This window comes from Falco punctatus (assembly GCF_963210335.1).
Source record: "Falco punctatus genome assembly, chromosome: 4".
Classification (NCBI taxonomy): domain Eukaryota; kingdom Metazoa; phylum Chordata; class Aves; order Falconiformes; family Falconidae; genus Falco; species Falco punctatus.
Genome location: NC_137583.1, coordinates 5,831,607 through 5,857,951, shown reverse-complemented (window position 1 = coordinate 5,857,951; position 26,345 = coordinate 5,831,607). Strand labels below are relative to the sequence as shown.

The 26,345-nt window shown below is 46.7% G+C and overlaps 1 protein-coding gene across 6 annotated transcripts; it reads left to right on the top strand.

Moving 5' to 3' along the window:
• Positions 1–392: 392 nt before the first annotated feature.
• On the top strand, positions 393–26,345 carry CARD19 (caspase recruitment domain family member 19). 6 transcript variants are annotated; one of them, XM_080386276.1, is made up of 7 exons: positions 4,943–5,302; positions 7,323–7,457; positions 11,931–12,073; positions 13,985–14,138; positions 17,912–17,971; positions 19,842–19,913; positions 21,593–26,345. In XM_080386276.1, exons 3-7 carry the CDS (start codon positions 11,963–11,965, stop codon positions 21,703–21,705), a joined length of 510 nt encoding a protein of 169 aa, XP_080242402.1. In that variant the 5' UTR covers positions 4,943–5,302; positions 7,323–7,457; positions 11,931–11,962; the 3' UTR covers positions 21,706–26,345. The 6 variants fall into 6 exon arrangements, with proteins under 6 accessions (XP_080242400.1, XP_080242402.1, XP_080242398.1 ...); XM_080386274.1 differs by lacking the exons at positions 4,943–5,302; positions 7,323–7,457 and adding an exon at positions 393–1,017; XM_080386272.1 differs by lacking the exon at positions 7,323–7,457 and having other exon boundaries at positions 4,979–5,302.

Sequence of the window (26,345 nt, the reverse complement as noted above, 5' to 3'; positions counted from 1 at the left end):
GAAAAAAAATAGGTTTGTATTTTTTCTCCGTTTATAATTCGATTTGTACTTTAAAAGGGATCAGGTATTGAGCTAAGTGTGGTTTTGAACATGCATGTGAAGCTGGCTGTTCATTATCCCATCTACAACACAACAGCCAACATCTAATGTAACTTCCATAATGTTTAACAAGCTGATTTATGATCAGTATACAAAGCCTTATTCTATATGTTGACTTTCCCATTGTGCCAGGAACAAGACATACTCAATTTTTCCATTATCAGCATCATTTTTTTTTATTTTTTTTTTACTAATGCCATCAAAATTTCCAAGGATTGGGTGTCATGCAGCATAATTGGCATAATTGGCGTGCATGTAATTCACTCATGTAACGAACACAAGAGGTTAAAACTGACCAGAGATTTCCAGACCTGTGGATGCTCCGGGCTATGATCTCACCCAAGTCAGTTCTGTTCACATCTAATAGTTTGGCTTAGCTGGTCAGGACTAAAGAGCTGAGTACTTGGGGCACAGCTTCTGCCTTTGTGTTTGGAGTCAGCGAATGGTTTTTCTTTACTTCCTAATGAATGAAGAAATAAAAGGTGGTTATACCAATTATAATATGACTAGACAAATAAGACTGGAAAGTTACCCATTCTATATGCAAAGCAAACCTAGAAATTACTAGCACACAAAAAAAAAAAAAAAAATTATCCCATAACTTTGAGTAAACAAACGTCTTGGGTTTCAGAGCTGATTACACATTCCTTAAAACCAACAGCAAAGTGTGGCTGGCTGCCAGGGGCGGAGGAGCAGTCCGCGTTGGCACTGCTGGGGGCTGCGCTTGCAGCCGTGACCTGGCACACGCGGGAGGCCATCGCTGGCGGCATGCAGCCAGACATGCTCCCTCCCAGTTTACTTTCACTTTTCCAGTGACCTCTGCTCATCCAGGCAAGGAGGACAGCACTCCGGCTGCCCTGCCGCTGTATGTGTACAGCACAAACCTGTGAAACCTATGGATGATGCTCTACAAGACATGTAAGTGCCTATTTTTAATGAGGGACTTGGGCGAAATGACCGGTGTGAAAAGTCCGAATCTGCTGGAACAAAAGTGCAGAGCCAGGAGGGGCAGTGGCTCGGACGGGAGTGGCCAGCCGGTTGCTGCCTTGCCATTTTTTTTTCCTTCTTAGCGTCTGTTTTTATAAATGATTAGCTAAAACTTGCTGAAGGGAACTAAATGCGTAATCTGAGCTTTTAAGAACTATTTCATTGCATTTTCTTAAACACAAAGAAGGACTTTGTTAAAGAAACTGCCTGCGCTATCTGGATTTAATTTGTTCCTAAAGAGATCCAGTCCTCTTCAGCTGTGGGAAAATAAGAAACCATATTGTGATTTAACAATTAACTGATAAAACAAGAAAACGCTACATGCCGATGCTGCCAGGACAAGGGTAATACTTAGTAAATCAAATAATTCACTCAAATAAACAAATCAGTCGGTTCTCGGGGGAAACAGCAATGGCTTTTGCAATTAGCTAACCAGAAAATACATCTGCTGTCCTTTAGACACTGGGAAATAAAACACTGCTGGGCAGGCCACTTAGCTTAGCAACTAAATCAGGAGATAGAAATCTGAAATGAATCAGAGTTTCGGAAGCAAGCTGGGCTGTGTTCCCATGGCATACCTGCCGTCAGCAGGGAGCGAGGGCTTCGCGCAGTGCCGCCTGGCCCGTCAGCGGGGTGAAAATCAGCATTGCTCGCCTCAAAGACCATAAGGGTCTCGCAGTGCCATTTGCATACGGCACATCGCTGTGGTCAGTACCGAGCGTATGTCCACCCGATCTGGCTGTGCTCTTTGAATGTCATGGATCGTACCGTGGGAGGGGATTTGGTGGCCCAGCTCTGGCCAAGTGTGTGCCTCCCCGGCGATGTGCCCCCTGCGTGCGGATGGCTGTCCCTTTCTGCTGCCTCTGCCGTGGCCGGACAACTCCCTGAGGACCTGTCTTTCCAAGGCAAACCTAACAGTGATATGGCTGTAGAAGTCTTGCCTGTCATGGGCATGAGGAGGTGATATATTTAACCCTTGTTTCTTGTATCATTATCTGAGTCTATAGGGTAAAAATATCTCCAGGCAACGTGGCACTTTATGCTGCAGCACTCCTGAATGATTGCTACTTACTTCCATTTCACTCACAGTGCTTGGAAACACTGTCTGCTAAAGAACATTTAAGATTTATATTAGAGATTTCAGTCTATGTCACATTAAGATTACTAGGTTTTCAGTTTTGTGGTTTAGATTCTGGTAGCAATTCCACAGAAACTTTTTAGCAGAGCACAAAATGCAGTGAGTTCACAATGGTATAAAATGGTCATAAAAAGAAATCCTCAGCATGCCATACTACCACTGCTTATTAGTACTAGGCAACCCCTTCTGCTGTGATATTTTAATATATATATATGAAATAGTCTTAGAAAACTGTGATGGAAGGAGTTATAAAATTACAGTCTCCTTTCCGTAAGGTGCCTGTTTCTGTTACTACAATACATTGCCAGAAAGCACTCTGATACAGGCATGATCAAGGTCTCCATGTGCAATAATAATAATTTTTAAATCTCTTTTCATGCTGTTCAGAAGATCTGGATTCCTAAGGGTAAATGGAATAAACTCAGGATGTTTATACTCTATTCATCTATCTTCCCAAGGACACGCACCATAAATGTCACAGCACTTGACAATACTAAAAATATTCCAGTGAGGGTTTTTTTCCCATGTTCTTACCCTTTCTAGAGATAAATAAGCTGCTTTCATTTGTAGTACAGGGTTATAGACCAACATTTTAAAGAGTAAATGTGGGGATGCAGGTATCTCATTTGTTAATGGTGATGGCTATAATTGCGTGAGTTACAGCAGTTCTGGCTGTGCTCACCAGGAACTTCTCCGTGATGAGCTCCTCGGAGTCATGGCAAGGACAGTGCTGGGGTGGGATGCTGCTGTCTTTGGAGAGCTCTGCCAGGCTAGAAACTCCCCCCTGGCAGGGAAGGCCAGACACTGAAAACAATGGCGAGAGTATCAGAGAAAGAAATTAACTGGAAGAAAGCTCGAGGTGTGTGTGGCTAACCCTGCTAGCTGCAGTGCTGCCCCAGGACGTGCTAGAAACGCGCCCGGTGAGCCCCGAGCACCAGCGGGGCTGTGCTGGGTGTGACACTTCCTCCGTGAGACCACGGGGTGGCAGCACTCGCAAACTTCCAGCAAATTCTCTTTTTTCATTTTTTCTAAGACCCCGGGTAGCTGGAGCTGTCTCTCACGAGAAGGCGTACAACATGTACCCAAGCGCAAAGTCAAGTCTTAAACTAAATCCTTTCTTACCTCCCATTTGGCAACTCATGCCTACCTGTGGGCTTCAGAAGTCCCAGCCCATCAGCTGGGCCATGGTGGCTTCAGCGCTGCAAGTTTCCCAGACGCCAGACCACCACCCAAAGCGAGGGGCTGTACGTTTTACTCTCTGTTTATCCAGTCCCAGTACACTGGTATAGATTTTCCACATGCTTGGTTTAAGACGGCACGGAGGCAAACTCGAGCAAACCTTTCAGGATCTCGTGGACTAGCGGTCATCCCCACAATGGTTGTTTCCTGGGTAAGGGCACCTCTTGGTGCTTGGGGGCTTGAAGGGCACCTCTTGGTGCTTGGGGGCTTGCTGCTTAACAGGAGCAAACTGCTACTAAGAGGTGTCTGTGCAAGGGCAGTTGTGTGGTTGAAGCATTTTATGTACCGATCTGGATTCAGCTTTGCCTACTGTAATTTTAATCCCTCCAGAAGATCTCTGTCCCTCTTCAACATAAGCACTTTCATCATGGTTTCAACACAAGTCACAATTACTAATCGCCCTCTGTCTTCGCTATACTAGAAATCTGCCTTTTCCAACATATTAACAAGATAGCAGATTTTGCAGTGAAAAAAAATATCTGCAGTATTAAATAATATATCCCATCCTTTACCACTATTTGTAAAGCTAAGGTTCAGCTTCACTCCTCTGCAGCATTCATTCCTAGGAATGCATGTTGTCCTCCTTACTTTGCTGGGTAATTAAATGCTGATTAATTTTTGTGCAAATGGGAGTTTTTAAGATGTACAGATTTCCTTGCACTTCTTGCCTCTCGAAGTTAATATATCCCAATTAGATGCTTCAACGCAAGTTTTTCTCTGATTAAGAGACACTGTCACTGCTCCAACTACCTGCTAAATTTGCGTTACACTTCGTTGCTGCATTGAAACAAATGGGTACAGTGCTGCGGCACAAGAAAAACACAGATGTGATGAAAATGCAGACATACTCTGAGCAGTTGTGTGTGATGTCACAGGGGTGTTTATGACGTCACGGGTGTGTCTATGTCACAAGCATTGCATGATGTCATGTGGTGTTTATGATATCACATGAGTGCATGACATCACATGCAGTATGACGTCATAGGGGCATGTATGACATCACAGTGGGATGTGTATGGCATCATGGGTGTGTATATATGGTGTCATGGGGGTGTGACGTCACAGGGGATGTGTATGACACCATGGGGCGCCACAGGGGCATGTGGCATCATGGGGTGTGTATGATGCCACAGGATGTGTCTATGACATCACAGGGGTTGTATGATGTCATGGGGTGTATAGCATCACATGTGTGTATGAGGTCTTGCGTATTTGTATGACATCACATGTACTTGCATGATGTCACATATGTGTGACGTGTGTGTATGACATAACACATGTGTATGAGGCCATGTGTGTATGAGGTCATGCGTGTATGATGTCACTCTTGAGTACGTGTGTGAAAGTGAACTGTGGCATCGGTCATTTCAAACCTGGCAGGATGCGGGTCCCGGCCCGCACCCCCGCGCTGCCCCACGCCCCACCGCATGCGCTCAGGGCACACGGGCCCGCTGAGGCCTCGGGGCGGTCAGGGCGACGGGCCCGTCACGAAGCGCTGCGGCGGAAGCCCCGGGCGCGCCGCTGCCCCACGCCGCCCCCGCACCGCCCGCCCCGGGCCGGGGAGGGGCCGCCCCGGCAGCCTGCACCGTGCCACAGCGCCCGGCAGGGCCCGGCAGGCCGCCCCGCCCCGCAGGGCCCCAGCAGCGCCCGGCAGGCCGCCCCGCCACGGCAGGGCCCGGCAGGCCGCCCCGCACCGCCCCGCAGGGCCCCGGCAGGCCGCACCGCCCCAGCTCCGCCGCCCCGCCCCGGCAGGCCGCGCCCGCCCGGCCCGGCGCCATCCCCAGCAGGAAGACCAGCAGCCCGCCGGCGGGCCGGGCAGGGCCGGGGCCGCGATGGCCGGTGAGTGCGGGGCGGCGGGAGCCCGGGGGCGGCAGGGGGGGCCGGGCACTTCGCCGGCGGGGCCGAGAGGCGGTCGCTTTCCGAAGGCGGCGCCGCCTCGCTGCGGGGCCGGGGCGGGGGCCGCTGCGGCGTCGCGGCCGCTCCCCGGGCAGCGCGGAGCGAAGGCCGAGCTGCGTGAGCCGGGGCCCGGCCGGGGGTCCCCGGGGCGGCGGCGCGGTCGTGCCAGGTCCCGCGGGCCGCGCTCCGGGGTGCGGCGGGTGGTGTCACGGGGGCGGGTGGGAGCCGGCGCCGCGGTGGCGGCCGGGGAGCGGGCGGGGTGTGTCCGCAGAGCGGCCGCCGGCGGTACCGTGGCCTGGGGCGCGGGGGCCGGGCCGCCCTGTGCCCCTCGGGGGTCCCCGCTCCTGCCCGGGGGCTCCGCCGCCGCGCCTGCGGTGCACGGGAGCTTTCCCGGCTGCTGAAGGGCCCCGTTGTTGTAGCCGCCTTCGTAGGAAGCTGGGAGAGCTGGGAACGTGTAACATCGTGTCGCACTCGAGTACCAGGAGCATTTTAGTATTTTGCTCACTGCTTTATTATTTTTTCTCTTCTATTTTTTGAAAGATATTGCAGATAAAGATGAGGTACTGAACTCGACCACTGCCTGACAGGAGGTTGCAGCAGGGTGGGAGTCGGTCTCTTCTCCCAGATAACGATCGATACGACAAGAAATGGCCTCAAGTTGCACCAGGGGAGGCTCAGATTGGATATTAGGAAAAACTTGCTTCATTAAAAGGGTGGGCAGGTGCTAGAACAGGGTGCCCAGGACGTGGTTTATTTAAAAGTAAGGTATTTAAAAGTCGTGTAAATACAGCATTTAGGGATACGGTTTAGTGGTGGACTCGGCACCCTTAGGTTAATGGTTGAGCTTGATCTTGAACGATTCTCTGGTTCTTTGACAGCAGCTCATGGACTCTTGACTTCTGCTTACTAACGTGCCGGTGGCGTGGTCCGGGGGCAGCGGGTGATAGTGGCTGGGGACGGTGGCAAGTGGTCCTTCACCTCTGTATCACCACTTCCAGCCCAGAGGAGAAGAGCAGTTGTTTGTCACTGGAGGCGCATTTGGTAACCAGTGCAATCTGATCCCCCCAGACCATTCTCTGCAGTCAGATTCCTTCTTAAATCCTCATCATCCCTTTCTTGGGCTCTTGAAAGGGAAAACCCCCACATTAAATAAGCATTAAGCTTGCATTTTGTTAAGAGAGGCTTTTTCATCTCTTTCCTGGGTTGCTTCAGCAAGGAGTTCATAGGGATGCATACAAATGGCAGGTCACATGTTTTCAAGGTTTTGGTTGTCACATTGCCTTTATAAAGTTTATGAAAATCATCCAGGAGTTTTACAGGAAGTTGCAGCTTGTGTTTGCACAGCACATACTGTCGAGGTTTCTGTGTGTTGTTGTGGAGAATGCCAGAGAGATGTGTTGGGGTTTGTGTCTTGAAATTTCTATGCTCGTGATGATCCGTCTGTTTGCTTGGTAAATTGAAGGAGGCTTTTAAGGGGAGAACAAACAAAACATGAAACTCTAATAAAGATACAGTGGTGCCAGAGACGGTAGCAAGGGTCCCTATGTAAATACTGGGGGAGTTATTAATTGGAAAAGTCTGCCTGTCTGACTTAGGTGGCTGGCCAGCCCAGGTGTGGATGAGAGTGGTTCCATGTCGCAATTTAGGGAGGAGGGGCTGATCGCAGCCTATGAATCTGGAATGCAGCTGGATTTATTCATGTAAAAAAATTCATATAAACATGAGGTGGCAATGCAGACCCCAGCCTAAGGTGGCAGGTCCCTAGGTTTTATCCAGAAAGGAAGCAAAAGTAGATTGTAGACAAACATGTGCAGGGGACTGCAAGAGACGAAATCCCATTTGATGTCCCTTGTACAGAAAATAACGTGGAGTCTTTTATGTTTATAATAATTAAGCAGAATCAAAATTACAAAGGTTTTTTCGACAGCCACTATAACCTGAAAGTTATGTTTTGTGTTATCAGTGCGTTGTGCCGGTGGCTAGTGACACCTTTCAGGGGCCAGACTGCTCACCACAGGCACATGGAGCGAGAGTGCCAACACCACAGCGCTTGTCTGACATACTGGCTGCTGCCAGGATCTGGCATGCTGGTGCCTAGGTAAGGAGTTGTCTCTGAAAAACTCTCTGTGAACACACTCTGCTGTTAAATTAGAAGGAGTTTTGGGAAGAGTGGCTGTGTCGTCTTTGCCATTTTTCCTGCAGGTGCTGTTGAAGACAGTGTGGCACCTTATGGTCACATACGATCAGATTTCTTTAATGAGCCTTGTTACTCCAAGAGCAGAATATATTTCAGCAGCCTTAAAATGCCAGCACTTAGTATAGTGGCTGGGTCATTTGGCAGCTGTTGTCAGAAACCCAATTGTCCATTTGGAAGGAAGAATAGAGTTGTGTCATTTTACAAAGAGTTGCCACAGGGGTGATAATTTTTTACCTGCAGGTGAAAAATGATGACTGACTTGCTTTGTTTCTGTCATTTGCTGCTTGTGCATTTATCATCACCGATTGTATGTATTTTATTCTCTGTCTGAGGAGCTGCTGGCTACAAATAACCAGTAATCTCTTGCTTTTTCTCTAATATTTTTTAATTATACGTCTACTTCCTTTCCTTCCGTGTGTGCGGTCAGGTGCAGGCTGTGTATGTTAGTGTGGGGTACATATGCTGTATGCAAGAGGCTTTTTGTACTTTGGGTAAGAGAGAAAAGTAGGCGTGTGTGATGTGTCGCGGGCTTACAGTAATTATAAGGCAGCAACATGAAGTTATTAGTCATGTTTTCTTCTCAACTGTCAAAGACCATTCCTGAGCTTCCTGTCTGTGTCTGACAAGTTTTTCTTACCTGGAGGAAATGTAAATATCGACTTTTTTCTAAGCAACCTTTAGGTCAGCTTCGTTGCTGTGGTATTCAATCTCAGCTGTATTCGCTCCCTCTCTTCAGTGAGGCTGAGCTCCGTCCACTGCTCCTCCAGCTGTGTTGAAGCCTGCGCACTCCTCCACTGCAGCTGCGTGCTTGAGCAAACCTGTGCCTGGGTCCAAAACCTGCAGACAGGGTTAAGCCCAGTCAGATTAATGTTCTAGCGGAAGAGAAGGTGTAACATCAAATCACAAATTGGGAGTTAGATACAATCCTCCTGCAGTCTGAGGGCATTAGAATGCCTGGCGATGCCACGTCTGTGCCGTAGGCTGTGGTTAATTGACTTGGTCTCCCTGTTTTGCTGCTCTGAACTTTCTAGGCAGGTACTGGCTAACAGCATGACTGGCCTTTTAATGCTGGGGTTACTCCTGCTTAAAGCCTTTTTAGCATAAAGATTTCAATTTTTCCTGGCAGTAACTGTTGTCTCTTTGAGGCAGTGAGATAAAACGTGGATATGCAAAATATCCCAGACAACCACTCCTTAAATCCTTAAAACCTGACAGCACATCAGTAGCCTTACTGCAGTCGTGAAGTTACCTGCTTTGGGGTTTCTGTTGCTTTAAAATCTAAATAATGGGCATGTTCAATATTAAAAAGCTGCTGCTTGTGTACAGTGATAATAAAACCTCATAGTGCCACCATCTATAACTGGTGCACGGGAGTGAGTCTCTGCCATAACAAAGCTGCCGGAGTTCCTGCGGCAAGCTGGGCCCAAGAGCATCATGTGGTGGCTTCAAATGCACACGTGTGCTTTCCAGATACCCTTATCACTCCAAAGCAGAGTGCCATGCTCCAGCTTCTGGCATTGGTGGGGCTTTTTTTGTTTGCTTTCTTTAAATTTAGTAGCTGGGGCACAATTCTGCACTGGTGGGCGATGTCAGTGGGAAGTTCCACTTCTGTGGTCTACCAGAAGCCTGAAGCTGGTTCCTTGTGTGGTTTGGGCAAAGATTCCTCAGAGTTAGAGGAGACATGAAAGATCTCTGAAGAGAGAGGTTAGATACTGGAAAGGTGAGATACTTTTGCACTGATTGATAACTGCTCTACAGAAATTTTAAACCTTGCACACACCATCCTAATATACTGAAGTAATTTGGAGGAGGTGAAGGTGCAGACAGGTGAAATGTCTCTGTGAGAGTGGGGAGAAGGCAGACTGCTTTATGGGTGGTTCTTAAAAATGGAGCATCTCAGAGGATGGGAGAAGCATCTTGCAGATGTCAGAGCCAGGCATAAGACCTGTGCTTGGCTGGCACAATCTAGCAGTAGCCAGAGAGGCCAAGAGCATGCTCATGTTCGCTTCTACCTTTTGGCTTAGATGGGAAGAAAGCATTGCCACCCCTGAAATCTCAGAGAGGCTTACGCCCTGCAAGATGGTGTGTTCACCCAGCATGTTCACCCAGCAAGTGTGTTCACCCAGCGTGCAGGGTTCCGGTGGCAGGCACGACTGGTGATGATTGAATGAGTGTGTGTAAATGAAAAGTGCCGCAAGGACATGGAGTGCTCCTGACTGCTCAGAAAATGATGTTGGCTTAAATGCAGTCTTCAGTTGGTCACAGTTAACTTCACTGTTGTAATTGCTGCTAATAGACTTCTGCGTGCTGCCTGTGCAGGCATTGGTAATGACAAGGCAGCAACAGAGCAGGAGGCAGGGAGGGAGATGACACTTTGAAACTGCTTTTCTTTTACTTTGTATACTAATTCCACTGGATCCTTGTCATGCTTTTACTGCTTGCTGTGGTTGTTTGAATGTCGTAGTGTTATTTGAAGTTTAATTGCTCTCCTAGCTGGAAGAGCCTGGTTTAAAGAATGGGTTTTTAAGTTTGCAGAAGGTACAGAGTTGTTGGTGACACTGAGAATCACTACAAATCATGTAGCTGAGGCAGAAGGAGGAAGCTGCAGGGAGCATGGCACTTAAGTCCCAAAAAAGTATTTGCATGAACAGGCACAACTGCAGCTTCCTGGTCCTTGCCTCAGCCTTTAGCACATGCCAGTGAGTTGAAGAGGGGAAGCTTAATCACACTGAATGAGATAACGTGGAACTTCTTGCAACAAAAGGAAGTTGCACAGCAAGGATGTCAGGGCGACATGTTTCTGGCAGTACACTAAAAAGCTGCTTTGACAGTGAGGCGTGGAAACACGAGGCATTAGAAACACATGGAAATAATACAGTGTTTGTATAAAAAGTAAGAATGTAACTGAAATCTTGTTGTGCCGGTAGAATCACAGCTCTCTATGCAGCATCAATAGCTGTGTGTTCTTGTTTGAATAGGAGGCACACTGGCACTGGACAAGTTATTAGTGCGTGATGGTCAAACTGGGAGTTTTTCCTGAGCTCTTTCCTGTCAGTACTGTTAGTGCTACACAGATACAGGGAAAGGACAGTGTAATACAAACACCACCACCACCCTGCCCCCCATCTCGATATAGAAAGGGCTGTGCATAGGTGCAGTGCATCGTGCCAGAGTTTTCTGGCGCTTTTCCTTCGTTCTTTTATTTATCTTCTCTAAATCGCAGGGCACAAAGGGCTGACGGTTATGTGTTTTCTGATAGCCAAAATGCTGTAAGACCTATGCATTTGCTTTAAACAGGGAATGTGGTGGGGGTGGGGGTGTTTTGGTTTTGTTTTCTATGCTCCTTGGTTATACAGTGCTGTGCTGACATTTTAACACTTACTTCAGATGCAGTCATAGACATTCTCTTTCTAAATCTGATAAGGGCACGGTAACCCGTGGAAACAGTCTGTGCCTGTATCTTAATCTAGGGACTGTAGTCAAGCAGCTATAGGGAAGGCTATACTCCTGCAAAATCCATTGCTGCCAAATTGGAAATGGTGCCTAAAACAGTAGCAAGTCTGGATTTGTGTATTGGCAGAGGTTTGGGTTAGTAGAAAAAGGTGTTTTACTTGTATGTGTATTTGAGTGTACTTCCATGGTGAAAATGTATTGCTTTTTGAATGCTCTTTCTCCCCACTCCTGTGCGGAGGCAGAAGTTCTTCCCTAAAAAACATCCTGGCTCTTTGGCAGAGATGCCGTTCCTGATGGTCTGGTTCTGTTTCAGTCTGGGTGGTTTCCGCTGGGTGAGTTGCTGAAGTCTTCCGACAGACCAAAGGCAGCGATGAACTCTCGGAAGGTTGGGTGATGTTAGGGCCAGATCACTGCAGCTCGGTCAGTCCTCAGCCTTGCCTGGCTGTGTGAGCTTCTCTGCGTCCCACCCCACCCCACATCTACATCAGAGAGAACCTCTCTCTATGAAATAGGTATTTACATTTAAAAAATTATAAAACGCGTTAGTTTTAAACTCCATAATCTGACTTCATAAATGATAGAAAAATTATCTTCAGTGATTTAACAACTTTAGGACTGTGTTTGGTGAAATATCTGTCAGTGCTTGACATCCAAGTAACTTAGAACCTTCTCCCTTTGCAAAGAGAGAGCCGGCATGAGTGACCAGCCAGGAGTTCAGATGTGTGGGATTTTAAGTGGCTGGGTCTTTAAAAGCACGTGGCTATCTTGTGTTTCCCTAACAGATAGTTCAGCTTTCTGAAGTTTTATGACGGTGGTAATTCTATTTCAGCTGTTTAACCACTGTTAGGAAAATGAAATTTACAGATTTTAAAAATGGCTTGCTAAGTAACTGCTGTGGTTTGTTCTTTATTTTCTCTCTAGATCAGTCATATTGTCATCGGCTGCAACACGACATGTATTTTCTTACAAGCAATAGCCAACTGAATGAGCAAGTGGTTGATAAAATTATTCTTCAACTTAACAGAGTCTACCCCCAAATTCTTACCAATGCAGAAGCAGAAAAGGTAATCTGATGAATTTTACTATATTTCTGAATGTTGCATTGTTTTTGCGGGTCAGTAGCTCAGCTGCCTTCTTCCTCACTTGACTCTTGTTGCCACATGCAGCTGGTCTTCCTCACCTCTTACTTGCTGACTGGTTGTATCTGGGATCTCATATCAGAGGAGAAGTCACAGGGCTGGCACATTCCCTGTGCCAAGCGGTTTTGAGAGAGGGCACTCTTTTTCAGCAGCAGCTTAATGCCACGGTCCTTGCCATGACTCTTCAAATCACTCTGTGGGCAGGATTGCACCCATCGTGTGACCAAGTGCCCTGCATGCCTGCTTCCTCACATGAGGCAGTGTGGAGTGTCATGTCAGATGATCTGTGCCATATCCAGCTGTGTCCACAAAATCATCTATATTAGCTTGTTCGGTTTTAGTTGCTGATTAATGTGATTAATAACTCTGAGTATTGGTACAGAAGGGGAGCATGAGTCCCACCTGTAAGCTGTGGGAAGTGAATGGAGTTAGTAACATCTTCCAGTGGTGCTGCTGTGTACGGAGGAAGGCTACCCTCCCTGGAACGAAGCTTTCAAAAATGGGTGGCTGTTTTTAGGGAGAAAGATCTTTGAAACTTATGTGGAGTGAAAGTTAAAGTCAGTTAAAAGCTTCCCAAGCCCTACTAATAACTGTTCGTACTTGCCCTCTGACTTTTTTGACTGCCTGAGGCTCAGGGTTTTGACATACCAGTATTTTAACATTAGGAAAGATAGATCTAATTCTGTCATAAATGAACTCCGTGGAGTTCAGAATAGTGTTTTGGTGGTGTAGAGCAGTGCTAAATTATCAGCTGAGCCAGTCTAGTTGCTCAGCTACGATAAACAGTGTGACATGCACAATTAAAGATCACCTCATTCCCTCAAGAGGATCAGAATAAATGCATAAAGAATCAGTGAAACACAGTTTGTGACTTCTGCACATATCAGACTGGAAGAAACTGCTTTCATGTAGGTCCAGGCAAGTTTCTGTCAACTCTGTCGAGTGTTGAGGAAGCTTACAGTCTCAGCTATATCCGGCAGACCTTGTGGGAATTTTGTCAGAATAAGGAGTGTTGTATAATGTATATCGCATTCCTGTCCCCCTAGAGCAGGAATTGATCCCAACAAAGTATTCCACAAAGGTTATCTGTTTTACTGGTCTGAAATATGATGCTTTCTGAGAATGGCTTTGGACATTTTCCAGGTAAGCTGAAATCATTTGATGTGCGTAAGGCTAGGTACGCATTTTCATTCTCTTTGTAAAGATTCATCATGTTTTGGGCTATAGAATGAAAGTACTTTCTTCTGCAGCCTCTTACTGTGTTGCCTGAGTAATGAGAATTTGTACATGTTGCACTGGGTATGCAGCAGCTAATTGTGCTGGAAACAATGAAACATGTAATCTTGGGATGATGAACACTCCAATATTGGGACTAACATAAGCAGCATAAAGTGCTTTTTTGAGTGATCGTTACTAGGCAACTAAGGGGAAACTTGAAGACATAAAAACTTATTATAAGATTTGTTGATATTTTCTATCAACAGCTGCCAGAATCAAATTGTAGAATAGCAAGTACCATGTTAGTTTGAATGCAGAGAAAACATTAAACATGGAGTAGCTGTCACTTCATGAGGACAGAAAAAAGAATGAGGGAAGGCAGAGGCAATATGCTCTCCATCGAGCAGTGCTGATGAGATTGAGCTTGGTGTCTTGATGATGGCTGTGCAATGTGCATACGGCCTTTTTAGGTTCCCCTCATTTTTTTGGCCCATTCTTTTTAGCAAGTAAAAAACAAGCTCCGTATCTTCACTCCAGGCATACTGTAAAGTGATGTAAAATTGGTCTCCAAGTGATGTAAAATTGATCTCACTTCTCATGAGTGCTTTTCTCTTACAGTTCAGGAATCCAAAGGCATCACTCCATACCAGACTTTCAGATCTGATAAAGCACCTTCAAAAGAAAGGAGACAGACACTGTCAAGAGTTTTACAGGGCTCTACAGATCAATGCTGAACAACTGTATAATGACCTGCCAAGCAGGAAAATCTTGAGTAAGTTGATTTGTAAGTTGTGAGTTGTGGATTTCCTCATGTGTGTATTACAAAACCATGTTTCAGTTGAGGTTTGGGTTATTTAAATAACCCGTTTAGGTTATTTGAATAATTTTTGGTTATTTTTTATTTGATTAATATTTAATTTAAATAATTAGGTTATTTAAATAATTCTGAATTCTGTTTGATTTGAATTTTCCAAAAGCCGTAAGGGGATTTGACTGAATAGTTCTTGTTACTTGTTGAGTAATGTGGGCAGTCCAAAACTCTTTGATTGTTTAAGTGCAACATGTAAAACAGCAATAGAACTCTCATGAAGTGCAATTTGTCTTTTCATACCCATTGCTTCTTAACAGCTTGTTTATTTCCTCTGTGTTGATTCTGATCCGTAGCACATAAGAACATTACAAGCCACTGATTTGTTAAGCTTAAAACTCTGGTGGCCCAGAAGCTTGGCTTTCCCTCAATCCATAAATCTCCTAGTTGTGTCTAGTTTAATGTGAAACAAACATCCACAGGCCCTGTCAAAGAAGAGCTGTGATACTGATCATGTAAGGCTTGTTTGTGCAGCTGACAGGACTGACTGGTATCTGTAAAGCTGCCTCCCAGATACACACGTGTGTACTTTAGAAGGACTGAGCCTCAAACAGATTTGGTTCTGTGCTGCAGAGGAGCTCATTTCTTTAAGGAAAAGTATCCAGCCTGAGTTGCCAACCTGTGATAATGCTTGCTGTGTGTTGGTGTTCCTTCTTCCTCCCCAATGGACTGGAGAAAACTGTGTTCCAAAAGGATGAGAAACGAGTTCAGGTATCCTGTATACTGAAATTACTTGAGGAGCTTGAGGGAAAACTCCCACATTTAAGTTAATGAAGCTCTGGAGGGGCTGCAGTTTAAGAAATCCTTATAAAGTATCTTAACAGCACTAATGCTTCACCGGTCAGTTGATTTCTAGTTGTCAGAAACCCCACAGGTAGGTTCCAGGGGAAAGTTTAGACATGCGGGTCAAACTCCAGTAAGATGCAAACTGTTACACCAAAAACCCGTAGGTCAGGCCTCTTTTATTTCTGGAGTGAATATGGCATATAAAATTGTAATTACCTGCGAAGATACTGCATTGTCTAGCTTTGTTTCACCTTTCATTTTGAAGGAAAAGGTTTGTATCTCCCCGCCACAAATACATACCAGTGGAAGCTACACCATTTACCTGCTGCATTCGCAGGGAGGCTGCGGAGTTACCCCAGGTCTCCAAATCCATACCCGAACCCTCTTGAACTGGGGGAGTCTGAGCCCATCCAGGCTGCAGAATCTCAGGTGAACACAAATCCCAACTGATTCAGCCTTGCAGCAGCTTTAGGGCAGTGCTTTTGATCCGATGTTCCCCCTGCAGAGTCGTGCCCTTTGAGGGAGCAGGCTCTTCAATCAAAGAGTCTTGGATCTGTTGTTTTTACTCTGGTAGAGCTCAAGAGCAGCAGGTTTTTCTGCCACCCTGCCTAGAAGGCAGCAGACAGCCTTTATTAATTCAGATCAACTTAAGAAGTCTTAGTGTAGTTACTAAGAATAAAATTTCAAACCTGTGTTGATGGTTTAGGAGTTTAAGCTCTGTTAATGTTCAGTAACACCCAAAGCCATTTCTGAGAATGGATCTTAACGTACGTGTACGCAGCAGCCGAGGCCTGACCGCGTCCATATAGATGCGGCTGAGTTAGATCGTATAGATGGGTCTGGATTCAGCCGGCTGCTAGAAATAGCACAGCTGTGACCAAGTACCCATGCAGCTCACACTGGAAGTTGTGCAGGCGCTGTGCAGGTGAACTCTCACGCTGCCTCGCGCTGTTCTCATGCCCGGCCAAGCCAGCTGAAAGGGAACCTGCGATGGGTGTCTGCGCGGTGTTTTCATTTGAGCTGGAACATAAATGTCTCGTCCTTGCACCTGCTACACGTGGTTACTTCTGAGAACTTTTACTTGGGGAGCCAATCAGGGTTGGGGCTTCTCATGTGCAGACTGTGCGTAACCAGTGCACGTGCTAGAAGCGCTTTGCAGAAAAAATAGCGTGTGTGGTGCCCCCAAACCTTTGTGCTGCTTTGGCATTATGCAAGGGGACTCCAGTAACCATCGTAAGTCATTAACTTCTCTGTACCTGGGTACACTCTCACGTTACCATCCTCAAAATGATGAGAATAAATAGCTGAGTTAAAATCCTACTGCAACGCTGAGGTCCTGCAGCTTCCTTACATCGACCTGGGGAGGAGACGGTGAGATGATGTGTGGGTGTTTGTTGCTTCTTATGAGTTAAGTGACTGAGACAGATGTCTGCATTCTGGATGGAATAGTTGATGAGCATCTGTGTGGCACTTTGAAACTGCAAACAATTTGATTCTTCAGGAAAAGCTCTCCCTTTTGGATAGGAGGTGTTATTTTCATTTAAGTGAAATCGGACGTTTTGAATGTTGAAGGCATTATCCTTCAGACCTCTAAAAAGTACAATGTTTGGGTTACTCAAACATTGCTCTTAGCAGCAGTTACTCCATTTGCCAGATGTAGCACAGAGCATTTAGAGAAATGATACCCTAATTGTAATTGTGAAGAGAGGAGGGACCCCGGGCCGGGGGGCTGTGCTGAGCGCAGCTGGGACGGGGACAGGCGGCGCTGGCGGTACCGGGAGCAGCTCCCGGCGGGCCCGGGGGGAGGCTGTGCCCGGGGCGGCCCCACGCCTGGGCAGGGGAACCCCCGTTCCGCGGCGGCCCGTGCTGGGGGCGGGGGCTGGCGGGGCGCTGCGGCCGGGGCAGCGCTGGTGCCGCCGGGGGGCGCGCGCGGCACGTGGCGGGAGCGCGGGCGGCCCCGCCCCGCCCCCTGCTGGCCGCCGGCCGGTGGGGCCGCACAGGGCCGCGCTCCCCCCCGCAGCCCCGGGGCCCGCAGCCCGCACAGGGTCGTGTCCCCCCCCGCAGCCCCGGGGCCCGCCGGCCCGCACAGGGTCCCCCGTCCCGTTCCCCCCCCCGCAGCCCCGGCGCCCGCGGCCCGCCCCGCGCCCCCCGCAGCCCGCCCCGCAGCAGGCAGGCTGCCGAAGCCCGGTCCGCGGGGGGTGCGGGGCGCGCCACCTTTGTTCCGCCGCTGTTTGGAGCCGGTGCGGTGCGGGGGGCCGAGCGGGGCTGCCGCGGGCGGTGCCGGGCGCTGGCTGCAGCACCCCCAGGCTCCCGCGGAGCCGTGCGTGCCCACACCCCATCCCGGCCGGGTGCGGAGCGAGCTGCGGGCGCCGGGTGATGCCCAGCGCTACTGCCGGGCGGGGAGAGCGGCCAGGCGTCAGGCCGGGGGTGTTTGTGGCCACACTGGATTAACAACGGTGTTAATCAGTGTTAATTAACACAAATTAACACCGTTGTTAATTAATTAATTAATCGATTGATTGATTGATTAATTAATTAATTAAGAGTGTGTGTGTGTGTGTGTGACCCTACAGGTGTCCGGCGTGCAGCAGGCTCCGATCTTGGGGAGCGGGTGTGATGTTACTCATGTGCTTAGTGCTCAACCGCAGCGGAGGTGCCGCCGCAGCTATTTAGAGTTGCGTTAAAATGACTATGCAGCTATATTCCTTCAATCAGCATAAACCCAGATTCAACTATAGAAATTATTTACCTTTGGAGGGGGTTAATATTTTATGTCAAAATCGGATATTTTTCTGAAATGCGTTGTTTTGCACAATTTTGCATGTGCTGATTATGTATGTCGGTTTGCCTGAGCTGAGTACTAACTTCTCATGTGTTGCTTTTATTTCTAGAAACCACAGATTCCACAGAGATAGACACTGACAAGGAGAAATATATGCTAAATGACAGGGGTAAATAAATGCATACAGTGTCACCGGATGGAATGGCTTTTCAGATTATGATGCAATTTATTTTATCATGTAATTTGCTTTTCATGTAACAAATAGTTTGTTTTACAATGTCTTTACTGTCACAAGTTAAGTGGAATTAATGGAGGAAAATATACTGAGCTGCTGTTGAGGAAACCAGTGCCAGGAAAATCAAGACACTGTAGAGTTTAATCAATATTTACAGTGGTATCTTTACTCAGTTACAGCTAAACTCTTTGTTTCCTAAGATTTCTCCAATGATGGAATAGTAAGGTCTGTTCAGCTGCTGGTAGCGTCATTGCGCATATAATTTTCAACTTTTAAAATTTTTTTAAGCTTTCCATTTAAGTATAAATCATTTGAAAACAAAGACAGGAAGGAAGATAAGCAAGGGTGAATTTAAATGCATTTCAGGTTAATGTATTTAAAAATATATTTTCCTTAGGAAAATGTGTTAAATTTTGCCCCTTCTTCTGTTCAGTGCCCAGATTACAGAGGCAAATATTTTGTTCGCTGAAAGATATTTTGAAAAGGAATTGAAGATCTGAAAGAAAGCTGAAGAATTTTCCAAATTGATAGTGAGCTATCTTATCATTTAAGTTTCACCAATGTTTTATTTAGTACTTTAGGTACGGTTATGAGAGAATAAAAGCACCTGTTATGAGCTGTGCCTTTTGGCCAGTTTTCCCTGAGAGACGACTGAAGTGAGGGGCAGAAACACGGTTTCACTCCATGTATATTTTTGCCTGCGTTGTTGTTACTTTGAATATTGAACCAAAGTGCTATTCCGATTTTTCACGTCTCTATTGCTGACATCAGCATAACAGTACAGGAAGAACAGAGGAGGTGCCTGCAGATAAGAAAATTAAATCATTTCTGTTCTTTCTCGTGCTGATGAAAGAGCTGGCCTCAGACGGGAGATTGCCCGGCTGCTCGTCACCCCCGTTGGGGTTGGGAGACCTGCACCCAAAGGGGCAACCGGGTCCTCGCTCCTTCGCTGTTCCCCCCTTCTCTGCATGGGCAGCCCCCCAGTCTGTTAATCTGCAGTACGTTTGTCCTTAAAGTGACAGGTGCAGTTTAGTTGTAGCTGTATTCCTAGTGAAGTAGTAAATATAAATAGAATATTAAATAATAAAGAAGCCAATATAAATCTTTATGAGGTTTTGCCTGTGGCTAAGTGTGAATTAGATAGGTTTTATTGAACATCAGTACTGAACGTCAGCGATAAACTGCATGTAATTCCTAGGCAGGGACATGAAGGAAATCTTTCCAGTAGGGGATTTGTCTGAGTTGTGCCTGTGGCTCTGCTTTTCAGCTTCCAGCAGAACTGTAAAGAAGAATATTTGCTCTTGTCATGAAAGTGGAATTTGTGGGACATCTGTGGGGAAAAAACAAAACCCTAAAAACCTGTTTCTAAGGGACTGCAGTCTCATACGAAGCAGTCTCTTACCCACAGGCAATGCATTGGCCCAGTGGGGGCTGCTTACAGAGTAAAATGCTACGCTGGGTGGTGAGGTCCCAGTAGTCTGGTTAGTATTTTGTTATAGCGTTTAAAGGGATTTTTGCACAAAGTTTTAGAGTGAGAAAACATCCGAGGAGGCTTTCACTTAAATTTCATAGGATATATAGCTAGATGAACAGTGAATGGTATCAAAGCAACTGTAGTAAAAATTAATCACAGTATAGTAAACGTGCTTCATAGTACATTAGCTAAACATACATAATTGTGAATGTTAGCTTCATTTGAATACACTTAATTATGCATATTAATAGCAACTGATGATTTATGAACTGAGCTAAACTTCCACTGCTGTGTTCTGTCTTAATGGCTTTCTTTTTATGTTTTCTTTAGGTCCAGTGTTTTTCCTCGCTTGTTTTAGCATTGCTGCAGGATTTGCGTTGTTTTGGTATTGCTGTAACTCAGGTAATCTACTCCGGTGTTTTTTCTCTTGGTTGCCTTACTTTAGCACGGGACGGGAAAGCAGCATGCCTCTTGATCTAACATGGCTTACTTAATAGAGCAGGTCAAGGTGTCATTATTCATTAATGAGGTTAGGATACAAATTGCGCTTCAGACATGCTGAGATATAAATAATGGATAGTTTGCCTACAGAGGATGCCTCAAATAGGGGCTCTTTTTAAAGGCAGTAGTCATGTGAGCTCCTGTTGCTATAGAAATGGGTCGTGATTCCAAGCAGTCACAAGACGTGCCCAAACCTCCTGGCTTCCCCATCCCTTGGGAGCTGGCTGAAGCATGACCAGTGCCAGGGCCAGAGGGTGCTGGCTTGATTTGCTGTTGCTGAGCCCGAGCAGCTGCAGCCATTGCCCCTGTTGCTGGCTCTGGGTGTTAGCTCTCCCTGTTGGCTGGAAGTTGCCTGCTTCACACAGCCAGCAGAGCAGAGCTCCTGCTCCTCTTCGCAATCCCACCTTCCGCTCACCCAGTGTTGCTGTGAGAGCGACAGCTCTTAGCAGAAAATGCGTTGATGTGTCCACATGGATCAACTTCAGCAAAGCAGTGAGTCAGCACTAGTGGGAGAGATCCAAGGGGGAGAGAGTGGCTGATTCAGAGGTGTCACTTTCTCTGGTCTTCTCATGGGGGTTGTGGGAAGTGCCAGTCTTCACGTGGGGAACAGAATCCAATTTCCATTTTGGTTTAGTGCCTTCTGCTCCTCATAACCGGTCACAGCAGTTACAGTTGGACGTCATTCTTTCCTGTTTTTTTTTCCCCAGAGCTGTAGGCTACAGTAGCACCAGTTCATGGACGTCTCAGGTGATGTGAGTCTGGGCTGTGTTACCCTTCATAGTCTCTCAACTGGACTGTCCATGGAGTCAGGGTTTAAGGCTAAAGGGGACCATTAGATCTTTGAGGCTAACCCATGTGTTTCCTTCATGAAATTCAGTCACCAGCATTTAATAGAAGCATTTTCAGAAAAGTATTCAGGGACTGTTAGCAAAAAAACCAGAAAATCCATCACTTCCCTTGATCCCAGTTAATTGTCCATAGTGTTGCAGGTGTGTCGTCATCTCAGTTTGAACTCCTTTCAGCCTCAGCCTATCGTTTTTGTTAAGCATTTCTCTACCAGATTGCGGAGCCCCTTAGCCCCTTGTTTCTGTACCAGCTGACATTCTACATTTTCTCCCTGTGGAGGTCCCTGTGCCTCAAGTCAGCAATTCATCTTTATTTTTGCTAAAATTACCAACTAATCTCTTCAAGTCTTTTGTTCCAAGGCTCTTTTTTCCACTTTTTGAGGCTGTTCCCTGTAGCAGCGCAGTATCTCAATGCCCCACGTGTAACAGGGCCGCCAGACCTGGATGTGGTGTGCCAGGCTTGCACCCTCCGGTGCTGTGCTCAGGCGTGTGGCTGCCCCCTGACCTAACTCGGTAATCTTCCCTTCATGTCTCTGAACTTGCAGCCATGAATCCAAACAGCTTCGTCGTTCTCCTGTCTTGGCAGTTGATGTACACAATATTGAAGGAAATGGGCTTTCCTCTAGAGTAATTTTTTACATTGAGTTTTATTTTTTGTAGCTGCTGCTTACTAGCTAGAATGAAACTTAACTGTGTTCACTTTCTCTTTTTCCTCCCATCTTCATTCTGTTTTAGATACGAAAGTCGTAGGAAGAGCCAGGAGAATCTTGGGCTTTTCTCCCATTATCATAGGAAGACACGTTAGAAATATTTGTATGTTGTATTTGGAAGACATATCAAGAAACTAAGGAAAAGCTGCCTCTTCGCTTGTCTGTACAGTATACCTGCCAGGGGAGGACAACGGTGCATGAAAATTACCGTACTCTACTCTCATACCAAAGATTTTATTAACTAGATTCATCAATAATTGTGTTGCTTCAACATGTATTCAGAATTTCAGCTATATATGTCCTTCCTTATGGAACGGACCATTTATTTTTGTAAATGCTTATTTTAAAATATTTATCATTTGGATAAAAAATATTTTTAATACAAACCTTAAAATTATATCCTAAGTGATCATGGGTCTTAAGCCATGTTTGCATATGTGTTTTATACTGGAATGAAGGATCACAACTGTTTAAAGAATGCTAGCCTGTCTTTTGTGAGAATTAATTTAAGAAAAGCACTTAAAAACCCCACGTGCTCTCAAAGCCTTACTAAGAAATGGATTTCCATCTCAGGGTTGTCTGTTTTGTCTAGATCCTTTCTATCTACTGCCTGAGCTCAGGTGGGCGCTGGCACCTGGGAAGTTTATCAGTGCCAGTTACCTTTGTGTGTCCCTGGTACTTGCTGCGTTTTCTAATTCTGCTGCTCGTGCCTCACGCCAGCCTGCCTTGTTCACGTTCACACGCAGCTGTTGGCCATGGTTTGAATGTGCGGGAGCTGGTGCAGACTGGTTCCCAGCCTGCGGAGGGTCCCAGGGGCTGGGATGTCTGATCTGCACTTCAGACTACCCAGAACATTTTTCAGATTTATTTAGCTTTTACTTTTTCAGTGAAATGTTTTGCATTCTATATATCTAAGAAACTGAAGTAAGCCGAGATGCTTTACAGGGACTTAAGTTTTGTGACATGGGGCTTCTTTATGGCCAGAAATAAGTATGCTTACCTGAAGAGCCTGAGGTTGTTCATAATGTCATCTGATGATGGTACATTGAAAATATGATATATTTGTGAGATATGATACGTCTGTGAGTTGAAACCTGAAAAATTTGCAGAAACCGTCGTAGGACTAAAATTCGTGAAGGAGATGCAGGGAGACAAGGCTGCAGGTGAAGCAGCCTGGGGTTGCTTATCTTGTTCCTGCCTAGCTCAGTACAAATGGCTTTCCTCCTGCAGAAGGGAGAAGCCAGTAGTTCTGAACTGGCTGCGAGAAATTACATTTTTAGTGGATAGTTCTTCAATTACGTGCTCAAGAGCATAAGGAGCTGGAGGAGGAGACCGTGTCCTTGTACTCGGTGAGAAAGACGCTTTGTGGCTCTTCATTCACTGACTGAATGAAGAGATTTCCAGATCAAATCAAATGTCATCTGAATAAAAGTTGCAGCTGCATCACAAATTACCACGCACTGGATGATCCCGTGTGAAATTTTCAGTCATTTGGAGTGGTTTTTCTCAAAACAGACTGAAAATTGTCTGCCAGCTTTAAACTTTATTCACGCTACAAAAATGTCATCATCTTCTCCGGGGCAAATAATCTTGTAATAATTGTATTTCTTTCTGGGACAACACTCACACGATAGTCCAGAGGAGGAGCTGGGTACAGGGCCAAATTTTCAGATGAAAGACCCAAAGAGTATGTGCAGGAAATGTCTTAGAGAGGTGAAAAAGGGCTCAGAGGACCCTGATTTTTCTCTTCTGATAAAAACGTTTTTGCCTATGGCATTGAAGTGCAGCTGGGACATGCGCCAAGCCCACGCAGAGGTAGCCACGGTCTTCGTGACGTTAAATCTCCAGGACAGACGGTGCGTCTTTGTGGCGGATGCTGGTGTGAGTGCAGCTCGTCTGGAAAACCCAAGTGAAATCGGATGGGCTACAGGGATAACACTACAGCCGAGACCGTAAGTCAGGACAAGCTGTTTGGTTAAGTATTTATTCTGACTGGGAAGCTGAGCTCCCCGTTGCTGGGTTTGCACTGCGCACGGTGTCTCCGCCAGCCACGTTCACGCTGGCTTGGCTGTTTTCCCACAGCTGCAGCCGCTGGTGTGACTGCAGAGCTGGCGGTCCTGACAGCTCCGCCGGTGTAACTGCAGCGCCTGACAGAAGAGTTTTCTGCGCAGACAGGCAGACATTCCTCAAAATCAGCTGTGGGCCGAGGGATGTGATAAGCACTTAATAGCCTGATTGCTGCCCTGTGAAACATTAAGAGAGATGCCGTGCCAACAGAATAATACCCAGCTGAGCGGTTTATTCAGACTTTGCCTCTGCCTCCACCCCACCGGCTCTTGCATCTCTTTGATCTGATCTCCGCAGGGACTCTTAATTAGGGAGAAAATGGTGATGAAGCTGAGCACGTTTCCCACAGAACTGCCTAACCTCCAGGCTCTGCTGCCCTTGTTACACAAGGGTCTGCTGTTGTGCCGCCTTCCACCTTGGGAAGGGCTTTAATATTCTCTTGTTTTCTCTCTGCCTTGCCTTGTGTTTAAGGTGACAACAGGTTGAGGTTTTTTCTCCAGCAAACCAGCTCTAATTTGTAACATTTGAAATATTCCGTTCTGCACTGCTGCTTACCTCTTAGAGCAGCCCCCTTTTAAGGGACTAGGAAAAATAGCTCTGAAATCTGAAGGAGTTTTAAATCTTTGCCTCAAAGCCAACCTTGAAACTTCATTAGAGGAACCATATTCCATTTTACACAAAAAAACCATTATTCATAGTAATCGCAACAGTCGCATCTCATTTTAAAGCAGAAGCAGAGACCTTATTGGTGCTAGGCACGTTCTTTCTGTTGAGATTCTCTGCCATGTTACCCTTTAAGTAACAAGTTGCAAATTGTTGTGAGCTGTTACTGAAACCTGCAGAAGTTATGGGTGCCTTATTTCATCTGAAGGTGAGAATCTGCTGCGCTTACTGGTTCAAGGATGCCGTGCAGTGCCAGGAGCCCTCTTGGGTCAATAAAACTGCTCCAGGAGCACGCTGGCGGCGCGGTAGCATGCGGTCCTCCCAGTTCCTTAAACCAAGTGGCTTGCTTGAGCTTTGAAAAGTGTATGGAATAGGAGAGTTTACTGAAGGCTATAGTTATATTTCTTCCCTTCATGAGGTTGCTTGAGATGAGGATGCCTCTTGGCGGGGGTGGGGGTGGGAAAATTAATCCAGGATGAGCTCTCCCCAGGGTTAAGGCTGGGAGGAGAGAGGAAAAATGCATCTTGGTTCGTCCCAGTGTTGCCAGGTAAAGGACCTGACAACAAAGAGTAGAAAATAATCTATTCCCTTATTAGTGCTAGTTACCAATTAAAAAAAGTGAAAGTGAGGCTAGCTATAAAACTGGCGCGTGCGTAGGTTGAGGGGCATTCTTTTTCTTGGAAGATTTTTCTTTCAGGAGCATTGAATAAACTTCTCTGTTATCACATCTATGCAGTGCACGCCGAGAGCAGTTGAAGGGGTAATTCCATCTTGGTTTCCCGGAGGAAGCCCGTACGTACCTGCGTGGGAGTCGGGTCCTTGTCGGGACGCAGCGTTACTGGAAATAAGTAGGGGGTTGGACGAGCCTGTCTGGCTGCAGAATTCCAGCTTCCCTGTCAAGTCGGGAATACCTTGGCGTTTGCTGCTGAAACTGTGGTGGTATTCAGGGAGGTGCTTTGCTTCGTGTGCGGGGAGGTTGTCCTGGTGGTGTGAAATTCAGCAGGTGGCACGTGCAGCGGGGAGGCCGTGCTGCGTTACGGGCCAAGGAGCTGAACGGCTGCTGCATCAGCTGGGGAGCTGAACGCGGCGCTCGGGAGGGAGATGAGCAGGGAGAGGCTGTGGTCTGCGGAGGTGGGAGCGTGCAGGTTCTAAAGCAGTTGGCTCCTCTGCCAGCCTGGGCTGTGCTCTGCAGCCGGTGCCTCACGCCAGGGACCGTGGTCCCGCTTTGCTGCCGGAACGACTCGCGTGGGCATTCCTCTGGGTGGGGGCTGGGTGAGCTCCCTGTGCTCCAGGCTGGAGGCATCTGAGACCCAGCCAAAAATCATCTCCCTTCCCTGTCGTGGTACGTGTGAGTGGCCTTTTTGATTTAAAGTCAAGCTGAGCTGCCTCTGCTGTGGTGGTGGCACCAGGGCGACGGCGACCCGAGGGCAGGGCTAGCTGGTGCTGTGCCCCCAGGCGGAGCGTGCAGGTGGCCCCACCACGCAAACAGTAAAGGCAGAGTGACGGGGCCATCTGCGTGGGAGAGCTGGGAAGCGAAGTGACAGATCGTACAATGAATTAGCAGAATTCCATTTAAAGACAGACTGCTATTTAAAGTACTTCAGTGAAGTACGATGTGCCTGCAAGCCAGAGCTGGAATGAAGTGATGATTCATTCTGGGACGTACTGGGCTACTTTATAGCTGCCGGCTGGCGTTTTCAAAGCTGCTGAGGCAAAGTTACTCTTTTTGTTTCTTGTGATTTTTATTTTTTTCTCATACTGTAATAAATTGGAAACTTATTTGGTCAAAATTTGCAGTTGTGGATGCTTTTCACTGCTGTTCTGTACGCCCAAGTGTTACTCCAGAGAGATGCCATGGCTTCACTGTGGAATCGGCGTTGATGTTACACTAGGAAATGATAACACTTTGCTGTACTTCACCGGTCCTGTGTTTTGTAATTCCTCCTAATGTACATCTTCTTGAATTCTGTAGAAATTAATCGATTTTTTTTTTAATGGGATGAAGCTGGCAATTAAATTGAAATAAAGTCTTTACTGAGAAAAAAAAA